Source organism: Eschrichtius robustus, chromosome 3 (genome assembly GCF_028021215.1).
Source record: "Eschrichtius robustus isolate mEscRob2 chromosome 3, mEscRob2.pri, whole genome shotgun sequence".
Lineage (NCBI taxonomy): Eukaryota > Metazoa > Chordata > Mammalia > Artiodactyla > Eschrichtiidae > Eschrichtius > Eschrichtius robustus.
The window spans coordinates 189,372,189-189,391,387 of NC_090826.1; the positions used below are offsets into that span (position 1 = coordinate 189,372,189).

The 19,199-nt window shown below is 49.2% G+C and overlaps 2 protein-coding genes across 3 annotated transcripts; both read right to left on the minus strand.

Moving 5' to 3' along the window:
- Positions 1 to 2,158: 2,158 nt before the first annotated feature.
- On the minus strand, positions 2,159 to 7,283 carry CYB5R1 (cytochrome b5 reductase 1). Of its 2 annotated transcripts, none has more exons than XM_068541929.1 (9): positions 7,227 to 7,283; positions 6,771 to 6,920; positions 6,584 to 6,656; positions 5,959 to 6,065; positions 5,589 to 5,718; positions 4,845 to 4,928; positions 3,874 to 3,959; positions 3,303 to 3,402; positions 2,159 to 2,972 (listed from the first exon to the last, which is right to left on the minus strand). In XM_068541929.1, the coding sequence occupies exons 1-9, from the start codon at positions 7,242 to 7,244 to the stop codon at positions 2,800 to 2,802; spliced, it is 921 nt and encodes a 306-aa protein (XP_068398030.1). In that variant the 5' UTR covers positions 7,245 to 7,283; the 3' UTR covers positions 2,159 to 2,799. The 2 variants fall into 2 exon arrangements, with proteins under 2 accessions (XP_068398030.1, XP_068398029.1); XM_068541928.1 differs by having other exon boundaries at positions 7,164 to 7,282.
- Positions 7,284 to 14,511: 7,228 nt separating this feature from the next.
- On the minus strand, positions 14,512 to 18,472 carry LOC137760784 (alpha-1,3-mannosyl-glycoprotein 4-beta-N-acetylglucosaminyltransferase-like protein MGAT4E). The gene is made up of 4 exons (XM_068537665.1): positions 18,465 to 18,472; positions 17,622 to 17,751; positions 16,217 to 16,373; positions 14,512 to 15,656 (listed from the first exon to the last, which is right to left on the minus strand). The coding sequence occupies exons 1-4, from the start codon at positions 18,470 to 18,472 to the stop codon at positions 14,512 to 14,514; spliced, it is 1,440 nt and encodes a 479-aa protein (XP_068393766.1).
- Positions 18,473 to 19,199: the final 727 nt, after the last annotated feature.

The following is a 19,199-nucleotide window of genomic DNA, read 5'->3' on the forward strand; positions in this document are numbered from 1 at the left end:
ACTTCTTAATCCCTCTTTTTCAACCTCATGGCCCCTCCCTCCCTTCCGTAAGTATTTACTGAGCGCCCGTCGTGTGCGAGGCACGAAGCAGGCAGGCTCCTGGTTAGAAACAGCGCGGCGGCGCTGACTGGTCTTTCTCGGGGACTCCCTGCTCCGCCCCGGGCTCCCGCTGCGGCCAGAGGGGGACCGCAGGGTGCTGCGGCCCTCGCCTGGGCGACTGACACTTCTCACTTCTCCCAAGGCTGGTACGTGACCAGTGTATTCTAGATGCAGAGAGAAGGTACTTTAGTATGATCCTGTGTGGATGCTTCAGGGCAGTGGGATTAATTCTGGTGCTGGTTAAAAGCGTAGCAGGCTCTGGAGTCACATAGACCCAGGCTTCTGTCCCTGGCCAGGCTCTCACCTTGAGCACGTTACCGAACGCTCCACATCATAAGTACCTCGTCTGAGAAACAGGAATAAAATAGTGCTGTTTCACGGGCTCTTTGTCAGGATTGAGATAATTTATGCAGGCTCTTACTTTGATGCTTGGCAAATCGTAAATGCTTCACAAACCTTAGCTATTATGTGCTGCCCGCTGTATAAAACCCTCAGAAACGTGTGCTGTCCACAGGACTGAGTTTGTTTCTCAGCATGGCGTCACAAGGCTCTCACCTGCTCCCAGGCCTCATCTTCCTCCACTTTCCCTCTGGCATTTGGGCCTCAATGAACTTGCCTGGTTCTCCAAATATGAACTTCTCTTCTGCTCCTCAGGCTTTTGCACACGCTGATGCTTTTGTTGGATTGCCCATGCCCCCATTCTCTGCCAAAGGATCCAAGCAACTTACAATTCCCAGTTCTAGGTTTGGCTTTGGATCGAGACAATCCTAGCTTCACATTCAGGCTCTGCCAGCCGCTGACCAGCTGTATGACCTTCTGCATATCCTTAATCTCAGACTCACAGGATTATAATAAGGATTCAATTACACAATGATCATTTAGCACAGCACCTGCTACGAGGCTGTTAACTAAAAAACTTTTTTTCTTCTCTTCCTGCTTCTCAGAATCTTTTCCAAACCCTTCCCATCTGCACCTTGTATCTCTTCTGTAGTATTAACCACACTGTGTTGTAATTATTTATCGCTGTCTTACTCTAGACGATGAGTTTTTTGGGGTCTAAGAACAGTCTTGGTCATGGTTGAATCCTCAGGACCTAGCACAGTGCTTGGCACGTGGCAGGTCCTTAATGTTTGTATATTGAGTGGATAAGGCAGGAACCTGTGCGAGACAAGGAATGAGCTTCTGTGTGGGAAATTCTCTTTGCTGGGCTGCTTCACTGTGTGAGCCCAACAACCCTAGGCAAGATTTTCCTTTTTGGAGGTGAGGTGGCCGAGTGTGTCTCACAGAGCCCAGTACACACACATACCAGGTGATCAAGACATGTCTGATGGAATTCCAGTACCACAATTTAGTGATGGTTCTACCCTAGGGAGCGTCCACAAGCCTTTCTTCCAGGGGCCCCAGGGGAAGCAGTATACAGTTCCATGCAGAAAAACAATGCCAACCTTCCTCCTGACCTGATGCATTGTTCTGTTCCAGTGTGACTAACAGAAGATCTGAAGAGGTGGCCCTGGTGTGACGCTGGGAGGGAGTGGATTGGGCCAGGCTGTTGGGGCAGGAGAAGGGCGGTCAGGACAGATGTACCTGGGGGCCAACTCTGTCCAGGCACCAACCAGTCTGGCCAGGGCTGGTGATGTCAGGTTACTTTTTAAAGGACAAGGCTTCTCTTCCAAATAGAAAGACAATACTTTGACTTATTTGCCAGGTACCTTGAAGGATAAATGCAGTGAAGAAAGGGCTAAGGGAAGGAAGGAGGGAAGGAGTGGCCAAAGCAAGGACCACTGTGAGGGGTACCTGGGCTCCAAAAGCTTCCCTCTCACTTGTATTCTCCTTCCTCCACCTTAAAAGTTCTCCAGGGAGAAGTTGAGCTTCTGGCTCTGCTGAGACAGTTGCTAAGATGAGTGTGGAGTTTGGTGGCAGCTCACATTTCAGCACAGGGTACAACCGCTCAAAGGTTCTTTGGAAGACCCAGGGGAAATTCTGTGCTGGGAAACCCTTCCTCCCAAGATCCTCAGGCATGAAAAGCCTTGGAAACAAGGAGCCCAGACACAACCACCTCTTCGGTAGAACACAAGGGCCTTAGCCCCATTTATTTGCATAAGCCAGAGGTTTCTGCCACAGTAACAGTCTTAGATCATGGGGAGCCCTTTCCCTCCAGCCTCGGCAGGGCCAGAGGGAGACAGACACATGAACACGTATTTCAGATCCCTTTCTCTGAGGTCTGAAGAAACCATCTCCTCCTCTCCTGTTGCCTCTAAAAGATTAGCTTTCTAAGTCTGCACCCCCCCCCCACCGCACACACAGTCTGCTATGGGTTAAGCACCAAATATTAAATCAAACTCATTAAACAGGTTGTTCTTTAACCACAGACACAAAGAAGGGTGTGATGCCATCAAGGAACCGGCCAGTCTTGGAACAAGTGTATATGCTCCCTGCTTTCTGACCTGTGGAGGAGTCTGCTCCTTGAGCGTGACCTGGATGTTTCATCACAGGGAGACTGGGGAGCCTTCCAGGGAGTGACTCGGCTTGGGCCCTCTTCCACGGCTATGAGGATGTTGTTCCCGCAGGGACCATCCAGATTCCAGCTCCGGAGAAAGACAAAAAGGCTGACACTGTTGGGAAGGGCATCTAGGGCTTATAGCATTTGAGGGCCGACTCGGGGCAAATGGCGGCAGCGGGACCAGGGCAGTGAGGGGATGCTCAGTAGGTAAATCGCATCTTTTGCGAGTAGCCCAGTTTGTCCAGGTTGGGGTGGCAGGCCAGCTGCACCATCGGGGGTGGCCCACAGAGCAGCAGCAGCATATCCTCCCCTGGGGCGGGCAGGTGCTCCTGGATCATGTCGGCAGACACAAAGCCCTTGCTGTAGGCCCAATCTGCACGGGGAGAGGAGAGAATGACACTCCAGGTCCATGCTGGCAGCGGGGTGCAGTGCGGGGCCGGGGTGGGGTGGTGGTAGTCCAGAAAGGCTCCTGAGAGGGTACAGAGTTGTAGCGGCAGCTGGACGGGTCTCCTCAGCCTGCTTCAGCGGCACGGCCAGCCCTGCCACCCACCCGGGAAACAGGAACCGCGGGAAAGAGTCCAGGAGACCACTGTGTCCGTGAGCTCAGAGTTTGGCAGTGTCGGGCAGGGTCGGTTTCACTGAAACCAGAACCCACCAACGGGCGAGGCCCTGATTTGGGGATGTCCAGAAATGGGGAGGGTACCTTCTGGGGGGTGATCCAGAGTGAACCAGAGCTTAAAGTGGTTGGGATGTCGGGCCTGCAGCTCCTCCAAGTCCTCCCGTAAGATTATGTCCTTTTCAGTCTGAAATGAAGAGGAGAAGCAAAGTCTTTAGGAACCTTCTCAGGTTCCTAAACATAACAACATAAAAAGCTCTCTGCTATAACAACTTTCCAACCAGGAAAGAAAAAACTGAAGTTCTAGGGAATAAGCAAGGGTTTTAGGGAGTTAGGATGAGGGGAGGGAGAGGGGAACAGCCTTTATTTACACAATATGAAGGAATAAAGACAGAATATTTAACAACGGAGACTCAAGGAGCAAGTTTCTATACTCAGGACTAGACTCCTTAAATGTTTTCTTTTTTTCTTTCCTTGTGGGCCAGGGAGGGAATTTGGCTCAGTGCTCTGTCCTCCTTATTGTGGAAGAGGACCCTCTACCCGCAGGGAGGCCTTGGGCAGAGGCTGAACCAGACACTGGGCTAGTTTTGCCCGTTGGTACCACACCTCTCCCCACACAGTAACTCTGAAGTCCCAGGACTGAGAAAAGGAACACAACCTGGTTGGCAAAAAGCAGAAAGCACTGGGTTGGATCTTCTGGGTCTTTTAGGATAGCCTGGATCAGCTGCAGCATTGGGGTGATTCCTGCACACAGATGCCCCACGGTGAGATGCGGTGGCCACCCTCCCCATCCCTGCTCCTTAGCTGCCCAACCCTTTCATCTTAATTCTACTTACTCACTCCTTCACTCTGTTTTCCTTTGTGTCCTAATTAATTCTCTACGCTCCCCCTGTGTCTTCACAGCACCTACATTTCTGGACAGATAGGCCCTTTACCCCAAACTCACTAAAATTCATATCTGGTAGGTGAATTGTGGTCATGTGCTCAAAATTCACATAAGTTTATATTGCTGAAATCCTTCTAAGGAACCAATCCAAGACTCTCTGGAAGTCCCTTGGAGGCTAAGGCTCCAGTATCACAGATGACTGCAAGTACCTACTGATTCAATGCTGAGATGCCTGGAGCCCTGGACGTGCAGGTTAAGTGCACGTGCTTTGGAACTGAGCAGAGCTGCACGCTAACCCTGCCTCTTGCCATGTGGAAACGATTCAACCTCTCTGAACCTCCGTGTTCCCATCCGTAAAATGGGAAGGCTTGTACCTATGTCATAGACACGTATAAAGAGTCTAGCACAGTGTTTAACATAGGGAAATGTCCAATGTTAATTTTCTATCTTCTCGACTGTCCTATTCTTAGCTGCTTCTCTGTTCTCACCTAAAATTTATTAGATTCATTCCATGTGAGGTCTTGGGAGAGCCCACATGATTTGTCTCTCTCATTCTGTCAGTTAAAATAGATTTTTGGGGGTTTCTACCCGATTATGATTTTGTTTTGTAGCAACTGGGGAGCCCTAGGCATTGCTGGGAATCCCCTGATTAAGTCTGGCCATGATTACCAAACCTTCTGAGGGTCACCTGGAAGCTGCTACGGCAACAGTCACAATGGTGGGAGGGAGCAGGGGACAAGCACCTGTGCCGCCGGCAATCATTCCCAGTTTCCTGGCCACTCTCGGTTCTGGTGGAGACTTTTTGTTGGGCTGAATGCTAAACATCCCTGAGAAGTCCAGTGGAGAGAGGGGTGAAAGAACAGTCAATTCAGGGAACTAAGAAAACAAATGCAGAATCGAAAATACGCCCCAGGCCAGTTCTGCAGCTGCTGTGGAATCTGATCCTGGAGCTTGGGTGTTGAGCCAGCCCTGACAACAAGACACTTGAGGGACAATGGGGCCAGGACTGTCTGTCCCACATTATGAGCTACAAGTCAGTTTAGGAACACACAGTGAGTCATAAGCTGACTCCCATAGAGGGTCACTCCCTGCTCAGGGCGACAGGCATGAGGCCAGGTGTGAATCTATTTTCCCAAGTGGCACAGAGCAGCTCCCAGGCTTGCTAATGCACCCAGCTGTTCCCACTGGAAGGGCTGAACGCATCTCTGGCTCTCTGCACAGCTCGGCCTGAGGGGCGACTCTCTGAGGGAGAGAGAGGCCCGCGTTTGCATTAGTCATCTCCAGGGCTGTCACGGTGGGTGAAAATTCACCGGAACTGATCCCTGTGTCAAGAGGGGCTGAGGAACACGCCTTTCTATAAAGTCAGGGCTGTGTTTACAGGAGGGGCAGCTGGCCCTTACCCGCGTGAGCACACACACATGGACACACAGAACCATACTGTGTGGAGAGGATGCCAGGCACCGGAGACGTGGGAGCTAGGCCATTACCTTTCCCAGCGTAAGTGAGCAACCCACTTGGCCCCCGAAACTCCACCACGTCCCCAGTCTTCAGGCTATCCAGGTACTGAGACATCTTTCCCCCCTCAGGAAATCTGGGGTGCACACCCTTCAGGTAGACCTGATAAGACAGAATGGAAAGTACTTTGTTTGGAATGTCCCTGGTTTCTGAGACCCCTGTTGGCTGAATCTGCCTGAAGCAGGGCAGGGGTGACACACATGCTCTCTCTTCCCAGTCCACATACTTTCTTCCTGTCCACAAAGGACACGCATCTCCTCCTATCAACACATCTTGGAAGTTTCTACAGATCCCAGAGGGAGGAGGATAAGGGGCGCCTGGGGCTCCTTCCTACCTTCTTACCTTGATGACAAGATCCACATAGCCTTGGTCCTCATCGCTGGTGATGGGAGTGTACGGCCTGATGACCAGGCTGCCATCGATCCGGGCAGAGAGGTAGACATGTTTGCCTGGGGACCACGTGCAGAGCTACATAAGGGCTCCTGTGGAGGTGCTGCATTCCTGTTACCTTTCAAAATAATCTGGGAGGTTTGAGAGGACAGAAGCGTCTTGCTCCGTGCTGGGGCCCCAGTGAGCTACCAGGCAGGGAGGATTCACCCCTTTGAGCCCCCAGCTGGATCCCTCATAAACTCCCATCTGCTGAGATTCTTATCAATGACTGCCAGGACCTTAGCAGTGAGTTGAGGGTCTGGGCAATGGGGAAAAGATTAGTGCTTGCTCAGTGGGGATATGAGCAAATCCTGCAGGAAGGAGGGAGGACTGCTGAGTGTCGAAGATATCTAGGGGCACAGAAGCCACACCCTAGTGTGGCCCAGGGCACCTCACAGCCTGGAGGATACGCAGCCTGGTGGGGAAAGGGTGATGGAGTGGGGAGGCACTAGACTGAAGCAGCGCGTTTCAGGAGACCCCAGAAGGGGGATCACCCTATTAGAGTACCAGGGAAAGGAGCCCACGCCACAGTTCTTACCCACAGGCAGCCCCAGAACGTGGTGGGCGGTGGGCAGGGCAAAGCGGAACCTCTTGGTGTTGTGGTTCACGGTCTGGAGGATGGATGACAAGCGTCTCACCAGGCAGGTCTGGTGTCGCCAACTCCCCGGGGCCTACCAACCACAGCCAAGCGGAACTCCGGTCCCCTCCGCTACTCCACAACTCACTGTCTTGTCTAGCAGTCGCAGCAGGTACTTCTCATTGGGGTCCAGGAGCGTGATCCGCGACCGGCGGGACCTCCGCACCAGGTAGGAGCCCAGAGCCAGGCCGAGCAGAGTCAGCAGCCCCACCCCCAGGGAGGCCAGCAGGACTGGGCTCTGCGGGCAGAGGGGGCAGCGTGACGGTGGCGCTGGGGAAGAGCCCAGGGCGTGGGCGGTGACGGGCCCCTACGACCTGCCCCCCGGGTGGCGACCCCGAACTCCGGCGCAGGAGCAAGCCGAGCTCAGGGGGCAGCCTGGGTGGGGTCCCCAGCCCGAGCGTGCGGTACCGGGACCCCGGCATCCAGGGCGGGTGTAAAGCCCTGCGGGGCGGGGTCGGCGGTGAGAGCCGCTGGTCCGGACCTGAGTGCCGGGAACCATAAGGGGCGGAGTCCCCTGGTGCGGGATACGGAGCGAGGGTCTCACCGGCTGCAACCCCATCATCAACAGCCGCGTCCTCCACCTCGCAGCCAGCGCCCAGATCCCACAATGCGCCGCGGGGCGGGAAGGAGGCGGGGCCTGTAGGGGCGGGGCCCGACTGGGCGGGGCCCGGTAGGGGCGGAGTCACTCCGCGCCCCACCTCTTTCCTCCGGACTCGGCTCCCAGGTACTCCTACAAGGAGGGGCTGCAGCTCCAGATCCTCCTCCGCAGACTTCTGTCCCTGCTACTTAGACCGCTTAGCCTCGAACAGGGAGAGAGTCCTGTCAAACGTAGAACCACACCAAGCTGGAACTGGAAATCTCCAAGTCTGCAAATTGCTTAGCAGGGAGGAATCTGGCGTTCAGAGAGAGACAGGCTCAAAGTAGAGCAGGAGGGCCTGAAACTGATCATTGTGTAGTCACGTTAGTTCTTCAAAAGGCAGACTTTCAACCAGAGGATTCACAGCCTGGCCAAGTCTCCTCAGGAATGACAGTGGCATCTTCATTTCCTGCTTCCGTGACTGGTTTTGCTCACATGGCCAGGCCCTCATGCCATCAGGCTCATTCAGGAGCTCCTTTTGGGTCCAGATCAAGCTTCTCATCTGGATCTGGGTTCTCCAGCCCCCGGGGCCAAAGACCTGGCTTTGGGGGCAGACTGGACTGAATCAGAACCTGGACGACTTCCTCAGCTTCTTTCTGACTCCTGTCTACAGATAGGTAAGTGCTATAAGACATGTAATGTGCTTAGCATGTGGCCTGTCATAGAACAAAACACTCAACAGATATCAGCTGCTACAATGACTCTCTGCAGACAGTGCTGATGCTCGGTTAGAGATTCGAGCTGAGCCCTGCTGGCAGCAGAGGCAGGGGACAGGAGGAGACAGTAACAGATGCTGAGGGCCAGGAGCCACACATCGGCCGAGATGCCCATTCCCTCGCATACCCAGTTCCCAGCCGGGTTGACGTTTGCTCTTGATTTCTCCTGAGGCCTCTCTCCCTAGCCTGTAGATGCCCATCTTCTCCTCACTGTGCGTTCACATGGTCTTCGCTGTGTGTGTCTGAGTTGGCAACCTTTTTCTGTTTGGGTCAGATGGTAAATATTTTGGTGGCATACGGTCTGTGTAGCAATTATTCTGCTTTGCTGTTGTAGCATGAAAGCAGCCATAGATAATACGTAAATGAATAAAAGTAACTACTTTCTAATAAAATTTTACTTACGAAAACAGGTAGTAGATCCTCATCCAGGATTGCCAAAATCCCTCAAATAAGCTGATACGCAGCCCCTTACAGACCCACAGAAAAGTACTCGGAGACTGTTCTGGGAGGCCGTCCAGACTCTCCAGTCTGGATTTGGACACAGAGAGACACCCCCAAGTGACCCAAAGGACACTGCTCAGGTGACGAGCACTGACCTCCGCCTGCCCACCAGAGAAGTCACCTGATTCCTGCCCAGGCCTGCACGGGGCCCCATCCGCCACCATCCAGCCATGTTCCAGGCCAGCTCAGAATGGTCTTCACCAGACTGGACAATGCATGGTGAAGCTCCAGGCTCAGAAGAGCCTCCTAATTCCAGCCTCCTGAGACAACCACCCCTTCTCTGTCATGTATACATCTAAGAAACATAAAAATTCCCGTGTTCCATGCATTTTGTGTTGACCAGTAAAATGAAAGCAAAGTCTTAGGGTGAGGTTTCCATTTAAAAATTCCAATAAGGGCTTTTTCAGCTGACAAAAACCTTTTGTGCATTGGCCTGGTAATTTTTCTTTACCTTGTTATTTTGCTATTGCTCTCAATCAGACGCTATGTATATTTTGTTCAGCTGTTCTAGTTGTCTTCACTAAGAAGTTTCAAATTACCTAGATTGCTATTATAAAAACCTTTTATGTACGACTTGAAAAGATCTTCAAGACACAACCATTAAATGAAAATACTCAGGCTTCAATACAGTAGATTCACTACAAAATTATTAGTTAATGCAAAAAAAATCTACACATTTCTATTCAGTGTAATTACAAATAAAGAAACTACAGAAGATTCTGTTACTGATGGTTTGTCTGACTATGAACACTATAAAAACTCTCCTGATTAAAACAACTAAATAGGTGACTCTGAAGGACATTGATTGTCTCTGTGTCCCATTGATTTTTCTCTTAGGTGACTTTCTGCTCGGCTTCTCCTTTGAGCAAAGTGACTGGAGGGAGAAACTTCCACAGTAGGTAAGACTTGGGTTTTGGCCTCAAATAATGTGGAGGTGACTGTTAGTTTTGCCTCTTTTAGGAATTTATATAAATGGGATCGTACAGTATGTGGTCTTTTGTATCTAGCTTCTTTTTTGCGTTATGTTTGTGAGATTTATCCGTATTGTTGTGATAGTAGTTTATTCATTTTCATTGCTGAGTAGTGTCCCGTTGTATGATTAGATCAAATTTATTTACCCGGTCTACTACTGACGTTCGTTTGGGTTGCCTCCAATTTGTGACCGTTACAAATAATGCTCCTGTATACATTGTCGTACATCTCTCCTGGGGCACAGGTACTTGGATGAGTGTTTACCTAGGAATGGGATTACCCCATCGTCAGGTGCACGATATTTGATTCCGTGGATTCTGCAAACAGTTTCCTAAAGTGATTGGGCCGATTTGCACTTCCACCAGTAGTGATGAGAAGTCTTGCTTTTCTACATCAGAAGTTCACAAATATTTTCTGTAAAGGGCCAGACAGTAAATAGTCTAGATTTTGTGAACTATACAGCCTCTGTCGCTGCTATTCAACTCTGGCCTTGCAGCATGAAAGTGGTCCTAGACAATGTATAGACAGGTGATCATGGCTGTGCTCCGATACAGCTGTGTTTGCAAAGCAGTCGGTGGGCTGTGTTTGGTCCATGGGCCATAGTTTACCAATCCTTGTTCTCTGATACATCCTTTCCAATATGCGGTGCTTCAGTCTTTTTAATTTTAGCCATTTTAATTTTTATTTGCAGTTCCCTGAGGAGAAATGAGATGAGCTCCTTTTGAAACACTTCCTCTTTTGCAAAGTTCCTTGTTGAAGTTTTTGGGCCACTGGGTTGCCTGTCTTTTTCTCATTCATCTGTACTAGTTCTTTATACATTTCTGGGTGGACATTCTTTGTTCCATGTACTACAATACTCCTCCCACTGCGTGGCTTGCCATTTCTTTCTCTTCATGATGTTTCTTCATATGACATTAAATTCGGCCTATATTGAAGATTTCTTTCCTTATATTTTCATTGTTTTTTGTTTCTTCTAGTTTACTAAATTCTTATGATGGATGCTTACCTTTTTAATTTTCAGTCTTGTTTATTTTATAATTTATAGTCTCACTTATTTTCACTTAAGGCTATAAATTTCCTTCAAGAACAGGATTAACTGCATGACCCAACTTTTCCTATTAGTAATTCCATTATGGTTCAGTTCTAAATATTTTCTAACTTCCATTGTGATTTTTCTTTAGCTTATGAATTATTTAGAAATATGTGTGTATGCCAAAAAATATGGGTTTAAAAATCTTTCTTTTTATCATTAATTTAGAAACCAGGTAGGTTAGAAGCTAATTGTATTGTTGTCAGTGAACTTGGGGTGCCACTTCAATTCTTCGGGACTTGTTGAGATGCTGCCCGGTCAATTTTCATGTATGTTCCATGTATGCCTTTGAAAAAATTATAAAGGATGCAATGTTCTATATGTGCCCATTGGGTCAAGCTGGCTGATTGTATTCCAACCTTACTAATTTTGTTTTTTGGCTGGGGAGAGTATTGTAGATCTATCAGTTACTGAGATATGTTAGAATCTCCCACTATGATGGTGAATTTAGCAATTTCTCCTTGGGTGTTTTGTTAATACTAATTTTGTCTCCTTGAGGTAAAGTCTACAGTTAAATACATTGTTTTAGCTCCCTCATCAGGTTCATCTTTCATCAAACAACCCCTAAGATATGTCTTGATCTTCTTTATCTCTGGTGATGCTTCTTTTTCTTTTCCCCTTAATGTCTGTCTTGTCGGATATCGTTTATTTTAGTTGTATTAGCCAGGTATATCTTTTTTCCATGCTGTTTCTTCCAGCTTTTCTGTTATTAGGTTTCAGGTAAGCCTCTTATAAATAGGAAAAGCTGTATATTTTTTTAAATTAAGACAATCTTTTTTAGCTAATGAGTTTGGTTCATTTTCATCTATCAGGTAATATTTATATTTATGAATTTATGCTATTACATCAAGTATCTTCTACTTTTCTTTTTTCTCCCTCTCTTATTGCCTTTTAGGAGACCTGGTTGAGTTTTTCTTTTCTTTCTCAATACTTTTTTTTTTTTCTCTCCCTCTCTCTGGTTTTGGCAGTAAACACTATTTCTAGCCTTTGGAGTTATCCTAGAAATTTAAAGTGAATATTTTTACCTAATATTTGAAGTTAATACAATAATGATTTTTTTTTCTTCTGGTTCTCACTATGGTGTCTTATTTCCTTGTGTGTTTTGCGATTTTTTTTTTTTTACTATGAGTTTCTATTCTTTAGAACTTTGTGAGGATTCTTTGAGTCCTAAACTCTTCAAAAGATTTGCATTTGCCTTTTCCAGGCATCTTGGGGGAAATTACCAACTTGAGTGGTGGCCAATTTAAAATATTATCTTGGCTGGAGATTTTTGAGATCACCTCGTAGTGTTGATTCAGGTGGCTGCAAATCTACACAAGGGACGGCTTGTGTTTGGGAATATCAGGGGAGATATTTTCCCCTCTAGTAGATTTTGTTTCTGTCCCGTTTAGTGGTGTGTATTTTTCCCTAGTTCTCTCTGTTGAGTGTGCAGCCCTTGCTGTTGTGGCTTTACGTGGTTGTCTCCCGTATCTTGAAATTCTAGGTTATCCTGACCTTTTCCCGTCCCTTGCACCCCGCTCAGCCCAGTGTCCCAGGCACTTGACTAATTCCCTCAGGGCAAAAGCCAGCTTCAGTCCTTATTTACCTATCTGGAGTCCTATTTTTGTTTAATTTTTTGGTCTCTGAGAATTTCTCATATTGTTTTCATTCCAGTGATACACATAAAAACGGCTTTTAAGCGTTATGTGTAGCATATTTAGTTGTTTTAATCAGGAGAGTTTTTATAGGGTTCATAGTCAGACAAACCACCAGTAACAGAATCTTCTGTAGTTTCTTTATTTGTAATTACACGGAATAGAAATGTGTAGTTTTTTTTGCATTAATTAATAATTTTGTAGTGAATCTACTGTATTGAAGCCTGAGTGTTTTCATTTAATGGTTGTATCTTGAAGATCTTTTCAAGTCGTACATAAAAGGTTTTTTATAATAGCAATCTAGGTAATTTGAAACTTCTTAGTGAAGACAACTAGAACAGCTGAACAAAATATACATAGCATCTGACTGAGAGCCATAGCAAAATAACAAGGTAAAGAAGAATTACCAGGCCAATGCAAAACAGGTTTTTGTCAGCTGAAAAAGCCCTTATTGGAATTTTTAAATGGAAACCTCACCCTAAGACTTTGCTTTCATTTTACTGGTCAACACAAAATGCATGGAACATGGGAATTTTTATCTGTCTTAGATGTATACATGGTATCCCATGATGTTATTCTGTTTCTAATGAAATGGGAGAATAAATATCCTAGTGAGAGACAATTAGTTATTTTCAAAGATTTTTTTCATAAGTTTAAATTTAGGAAATATTTCAAAACCAAAAAAAACTACAAACCTCCTCATTTATGTTGTTGTTGTTTTTAAAAAATATTTATTTATTTATTTATTTGGTTGCACCAGGTCTTAGTTGTGGCAGGCAGGCTCCTTAGTTGCGGCATGCATGTGGGATCTAGTTCCCTGATCAGGGATCGAACCCGGGCCCCCTGCATTGGGAGCGTGGAGTCTTATCCACTATGCCACCAGGGAAGTCCCCTCATTTATGTTTTTATTGGGTTCATCAATTTCAATCATCAAATTAGAGAGAATCAGAACCGATATCACATTTAATTTTAATTACTGATTTTTGTGTTATGTCCTTTGTTGATGTCATCCATGTTTGGTTCATCTTATTATTCACATTACCTTGAACAGCACTTAACCTTAAGTTTGCATCCGAATATTTGCTGAATAGATACACGAAGGAATATGTAATACCAACTCATTTTTTCAGTGGAAATAGAAGGATTTCTGTTCTAAGTTCCATACCGTTTCTTCCCTCAAGAAGGTTATTGCTGCTGGTTTAGCTATTCTTAACTTTTTGAGGCAGATATGGAACATTTCAATGCTCTGATGGAAGCAAAGTATCCTCTCCTTAGAAAAATGCACATATGAATTCATACCAAATTTTGCACACAGTTCTAGGGGATTCACAACTACTTGAAATGTCTATTCCTGAATCCCAGCTAAGCAAACTTTCCTCCAGCAAGGTCTTAACCTTGACACATTGGAGGTTTGGGTCTTCCTGTGGTCTAAATGTGTCCCCACAGAATTCATACATTGAAACCCTAACCCCCTAGTTGATGGTATTAGAAGGTGGAGCCTTTGGGAGGTGATTAGGGCTTGAGGGAGGAGCCCTTGTGAGTGGGATTTCTGCCCTCATAAAAACGAGAGAGCCCTCTCACCCCCTTGTGAGGTACACACGTGAGGGCGCAGCAGAAAGACGGCCGTCTATGAACCAGGATGTGAGCTCTCCCCAGACACTGAATCTGCCAGCACCTTGATCTTGGACTCCCAGCCTCCAGAACGGTGAGAAACAAAGTTCTGTTGTTTACGAGCCACCCAGACTGTGGCCTTCTGTTATAAGAGCCCGAACAGACTGAGACAGGTGTGTCAATGTGAGGCAAAGGCAGTCCCACCTCCACGATCATGGTGCTGTCAAGACTGTGGCAGTTCCAGATAGGGCGGCAGCTCCTTCCTGCAAAGACCCTAGGATGTTATACTTGTGTGTAGATAAAAATCAAGGCAGTTCACAGTGACTCCTTCCCTCTCACTGACCCTTGAGAGGTGGAAGTGTATTGTCTTGTTTGTGCCCCTCATCAGACTGTGTCCGCTCTCTTAAGCAGCCTACAAAAACCAGAATTAGGGTGACCATACATCTCGGCTTGCCTGGGACCATCCTGGTTTATATCTGTTGTCTATTGTCGTTTCGAATAGTGCTTCTTTTTGCTCTCACTCTCAACAGTGTCCCAGTTAGAACAACAAATTACGTGGTCACCCAACTCAGAGTGAGCAGGCCTCCATCAATTTCTAGCTTTATTTCTTGCCAACCACGTAGATTCCATTCCCCAGCCCCGTCCTTCCCGGATTGGCGGTGTGCTGGCTAACTCTCCTCTTCCTCATCCTCAGTGATCCAGGCTTTGATCTGCCTGATGAGGAGCCAGGACTCTTGAGGTGCTAGCACCAGCAGCCGTATGCAACTCAGCTCCTCCACGGAACCTTCCTCATAAGACACCATCTGGTCCAAATGTCCTGCCACCATTGGACCTAGCAGCATGTAGCGAGCACAGCCTTTGAAATCCTCCAAGGGGCCGTAGCCCAGTTCCACTTGCCCTTGCTCCACCTTGTACTGCCTTTGTTTGCCAGACCCTGTCAGCACCTCTATCCGGATGACTTTCTGTGGCTTCTCCAGGACCACTGTCAGGTGGTTGCCTTTGACAGGACTGAGGGTGGCGAAGCTCTCCTTGTTCAGAGTGTAGGCGTACTGGGGGACATCGTTCAGCACTGTCACCATGTCCGTGCGGACACTGGCGGTGACGTTGTCTCGTTCACCAAAGACCTTTCCCTTCTCTGCAGGAAAGCACGTGTTCTCGAGCACAGAATCATTGCCCATGTGGTAGACGGCTGAGGAACCGAAACGAACTGGAACGTTCTGGGCCAGGAGAAGACGGAATTCAGAGAGAAGCAAGTGAGTAGGAGTGTCCTTGTGGAAAAGGAGGAAGAAAGAGGTCAAGCGGGGGAGATCGCTGGAGTGGGAAACTTTCCCAGAGAAGCTCAGGCTGGAGAACTCCAGGGTCACCCAAGGCAGCTCTTTCCAGGCTGACAGTGCCCAGTAGACGGTAGAGATAGACCTGGGGACACAGTGAACCCAGTCTTCCAGCATCAGAAAGCTTTCGGAGAGGTTCGCAGCGAAGTGCATGAGGAGGGCGTAGTCCGCCTTCTGCCTGGAGTACGGGGCCCCACAGGGGGAGGAGTGGCTGGCGTTGTGCAGACCGCCCGGGACAGGGGGGCCGCCGAGCCGGCCACGGACCGTGAGCAGCTGCTGGGCCTCAGTGTGCGCTCGGAAGAGGTCGGAGATATTGGCGGCCGTCTGGCTGAGCCATTCATGGTCAGAGTCGGACAGGGAGGCCAGCACCACGATGCACTCCGGCTCGGGTCCCGAGGACGCCTGGAACAGGGGCCGCAGGGTGTTCCGGAGGCGGCTCCCGTGGGGCTGCTGCGCTGAGGAGACGCCCACGGTCAGCAGCTCTGGGGGGCGGAGGGGCCGTCCGCACTTCGAGAGGGTGGGGAGGCCCCGGCTCTCTCCCCACACGGCTGCCCCTTATGGTCAATACCCGAGATAAGCTCACACGTCCTCTCCCCGGGGCAGTTGACCTCTGGACAGAAGCAGGGACGTGGTTTTATCTCATCACTGCCGTGAAAGGCTGTTGGGGGGTCCTTATGAAGGACAAGCCTCCCTCTGAGGGGAGAGGCTGCCAGATACCAAAGGAGAGTTTGCTGGCCTTGACCTCAGAGTTCTCTCAGTGGCCATGGATCAACCAGACCTGGGCTGGAGGCTCTCCAGGGACCCGGGTAGACCTGGAGCCCAGGGGTCCGCACCACCACCCTCCACCCCCTCTGTCCAGGCTTCCCCGCGCTGCCCCCGCGGGGGTCCTCTCCCAGCCGCTCCCCCTTCCCTGAGGGGCCTGTCCCGCGAGGGCCCTGCCTCAGAGCGCCCTCCCCTTCCACCCACCTTCCTCTCCCTGCTTGGAATATGTACCTCGTCTACCTTCTGCCAGTCTGACCAATGCCTGCCTGCCACTTCTCACTCTTTTCCCGGGGAGGGGCTCCAGCCAGGAATTTGTACTTGGCATGTCGGAGCAAAGGGGAGGTTTTCTGCATGTCCTTGAAGGCCTCCAGACGGTTCTTGATTTCGGAGCCGATTTGCTCCTGGTTGAGCTGCCCCAGTATTTTCTTCTTTTCCTCCTGCTTAGAGGAAGATAAGCATCAGCCCTGAGCTTTTCCCTTAGATCCCTGGAGTCAGTTGAGGGTCAGGTTCCCCTTTCAGGACAGGCCAGGCAAGCCCCTGGATGCGGTCAACCACTATCCCCCCTTCATCACGGGAACACGCAGGGCTTTCTTAAAGGGGTGCTGGGCCCTGGAGTCAGGGGAGGGGCCCCCAGTTCTGTGCGGAATGCCTGTGGGAAGGTCCCGGGCTTATGTTGAGTGAGGACTTGTCGGCCCGCACCGGGGCCCACATCTCCCTCTACTCCACTCTCGGGCTGGCAGATGTCATCTAACTCGGTGCAGACTGTGCTGGGCTGTGGGACAGCCACTGAAGGCAGTGCCTGGCCCAGTCTTCAGCTCTAAAGGCCTTTCTTTTGCCCAGTTCTGACCACACACACATTTCTGAACCACCTTCCCACACCTGCCTTACGCTAAGCTCTGGCTGGTCTGAGAAGGATCCTCTGGTCCCGAGCTTCCATGCCGACTTCATACACAAACACGTGAAGGGGTCACGGTTGCATCTGATGCCAGAAGGCAAGCACAACCTGCATTTACGTTTTGCAGATGAATTCAGCAAGTTAGCGGAAGACTTCCTACAGTGACAGTGTCCCCAAGGACATGTGACCTGTGAATCCTGAGCCTGGGGCTTGAGCCTGGTGCTGCCTTTGAAACCCGCCTGCGGGTCACCCCCCAGTTCACCTGCCTTCCCAGGCTCCCCGTACCTCCCCACAAACTGCTCCTAATCCAACAGCAATAATGACATATTATAAGCATCCTCTAGCTTTCATAGCTACAAAAATTTCAGAAATTTCAGAGAAGCGTGGGCTCTAGGACCCGCGTGACCTGTGCTGGGCCGGTGTCCTCCACAGGCAGGTGGTGTATTATACGTTGGGGAGGAGTTACTTCGAGGCCCTGAGTGCCTGTCCCTGTGTGAGGACGGGAGGGATGACGACTCCGGCTCTGGAGAGGGACACCCCCGAGCCCCCCACCTGCCCCCCACGGGTGTCCTGGCAGCTCTCTGCCCTCCCTCCCTCCTCGCCTTTACTCAAACCTTATACGTATTTCAAGGCTGGTCCAACATTTATCTTTTCTCTGACCCTCTTGTGATTTTTCAAGAGCTTTCTTCTTAGAACTTCCACAGTGATTTTAGAGTGTTTGCATAACTGGAGAAACTTCCCCCCCACTGGAGGATTGACAAGTGGTCCAAGCTCAGCCTCAGGGACTCACCAACAATAAACTGTACTTAAGACGCTCTTCATTTTTCTCTTGGAGGAAGAAGCTCAGGAGGATCAAGGTCACGGCAACTGTGATGTATTTCCACAGGCAGTGATGCGTGCTGCCGGGGCCCCGAGCAGCTCTGCAGGGCCGTGGCAGGTGTGGTGCTGCGTCCTCTGCTCCCACTTCCTTCCCCCCTCCTCCCCGACGCCACTGCCAAACGACTTCCCTAGCCTTTCCCACCGACGTCGACCTCCCCCCTGCGTGTAGCCCCCTCAGGGAAGACAAAGTCCAGGAAGGTTGGTTCTGTTCGGCCTCCACCTTCCTCACCTCCCGTCTGGGCTTCCAGGTGAGACTAGAGCAGCTTCTGTCACTTACCCACTCTTGGAGCAGAGACCCAGCCAGAAGGATGTGTCACCAAGAAGAGGAAAGCAAGGGTTCGGTATTAATCAACCTCAGACCTTAAACTCAAGCCAGAGTCTCCACTTGGGTGTTACTGGCCACTAAATTGGGTCTTGTCTGTTGGTTCCCACTTACTTTTGTGTCTGATCCTTCCCAGGATTATGGTTGGCAGATTATGAGGTTATGAATCAAGTCAGAGAAACAAAGGGAAACTAGTTAGTATGTGTCTCTCTCCCACCCTGGACTGGTCAGAAGGACGGAAACCTAAAAATGGCTGGAAATTCCTAATCATGTGACGTCTTGACAGGGTTTAGAGTGTTACCTCCGTTGGAGTTTTTGTCTAAAATGTGGCTTGAGGGTTTATCAGAGAGCAGGGATTTCTATGAAATCAAGGAGAAAAAACTTTAACGCTGCAGGATGGGGGCCCAGAGGGCTCTTCTGAGGCGGCTGAACCTGGGCATCCTCCCAGGAGACCCTGCTTGACAACCATTGTTCACCTTGCATGGGGGCTGCTCAGCACCCCAGCTTCACAGCAAGCACCTGCTTCTGGGTAGAGGGGGATCACGTTTGAAAGCCAGCTTTCCAGGCTTTCATCTCAAACCCAGAAGTTTGGAAATTAACTGTGAGTTTGAATCAAATGGACGAGGTGGGTATTGAACGACCCCTCCTGTTCCTGGAGGGCTCCCAGCCGGCCCCTCCCTCCTGGGCTGCGGTCATGCCTGGCTGCCTGCGGGGTCTCTAAGTCACCACAAATAGGACCTCAAATCTCCAGTTCTCCCTGGGGCCCAGAACTGCCCAGGTGGCCTCTGAAGTTTCCTTGTCTTCTCCTTCTCTGTCCTTTTTCATTACTAAGAATATATTTTAGCTCTTTCTGCTCTCCCCTCCCCACCCTAACATGCTTGGCTAGGCACTAGGCAAAATGTAGATTTGGGGAGGGAGACACAAGAGGGAGGAGATATGGGGAAAAATGTGTACGTATAACTGATTCACTTTGTTATACAGCAGAAACTAACACACCACTGTGAAGCAATTATACACCAATAAAGATGTTAAAAAAATGTAGATTTGGCCTTTTACTGAGAAAAGAAGATAATGAGATGACATCATCTCTTGATGTATCAATATTTAGTTTTGTTTAAGGTGTTCAGAATAATAACTTTACTTACATATATTGCAAAATGATTACCA

Coding starts and splice junctions, on each gene's coding strand:
- LOC137760784 (XM_068537665.1), bottom strand. Junction 16,374..17,621: donor TTAAGTACAGTTTATTGTTG/GTGAGTCCCTGA, acceptor TCCTCTAAGCAG/GAGGAAAAGAAGAAAATACT. Junction 15,657..16,216: donor AGCCCCTCCCCGGGAAAAGA/GTGAGAAGTGGC, acceptor TCCGCCCCCCAG/AGCTGCTGACCGTGGGCGTC.
- CYB5R1 (XM_068541928.1), bottom strand. CDS start 7,244: ATGATGGGGTTGCAGCCGGTGAGACCCTCGCTCCGTATCCCGCACCAG. Junction 5,719..5,958: donor ATGTGGATCTTGTCATCAAG/GTAAGAAGGTAG, acceptor CTGTCTTATCAG/GTCTACCTGAAGGGTGTGCA. Junction 4,929..5,588: donor GCTCACTTACGCTGGGAAAG/GTAATGGCCTAG, acceptor TGGACTTCTCAG/GGATGTTTAGCATTCAGCCC.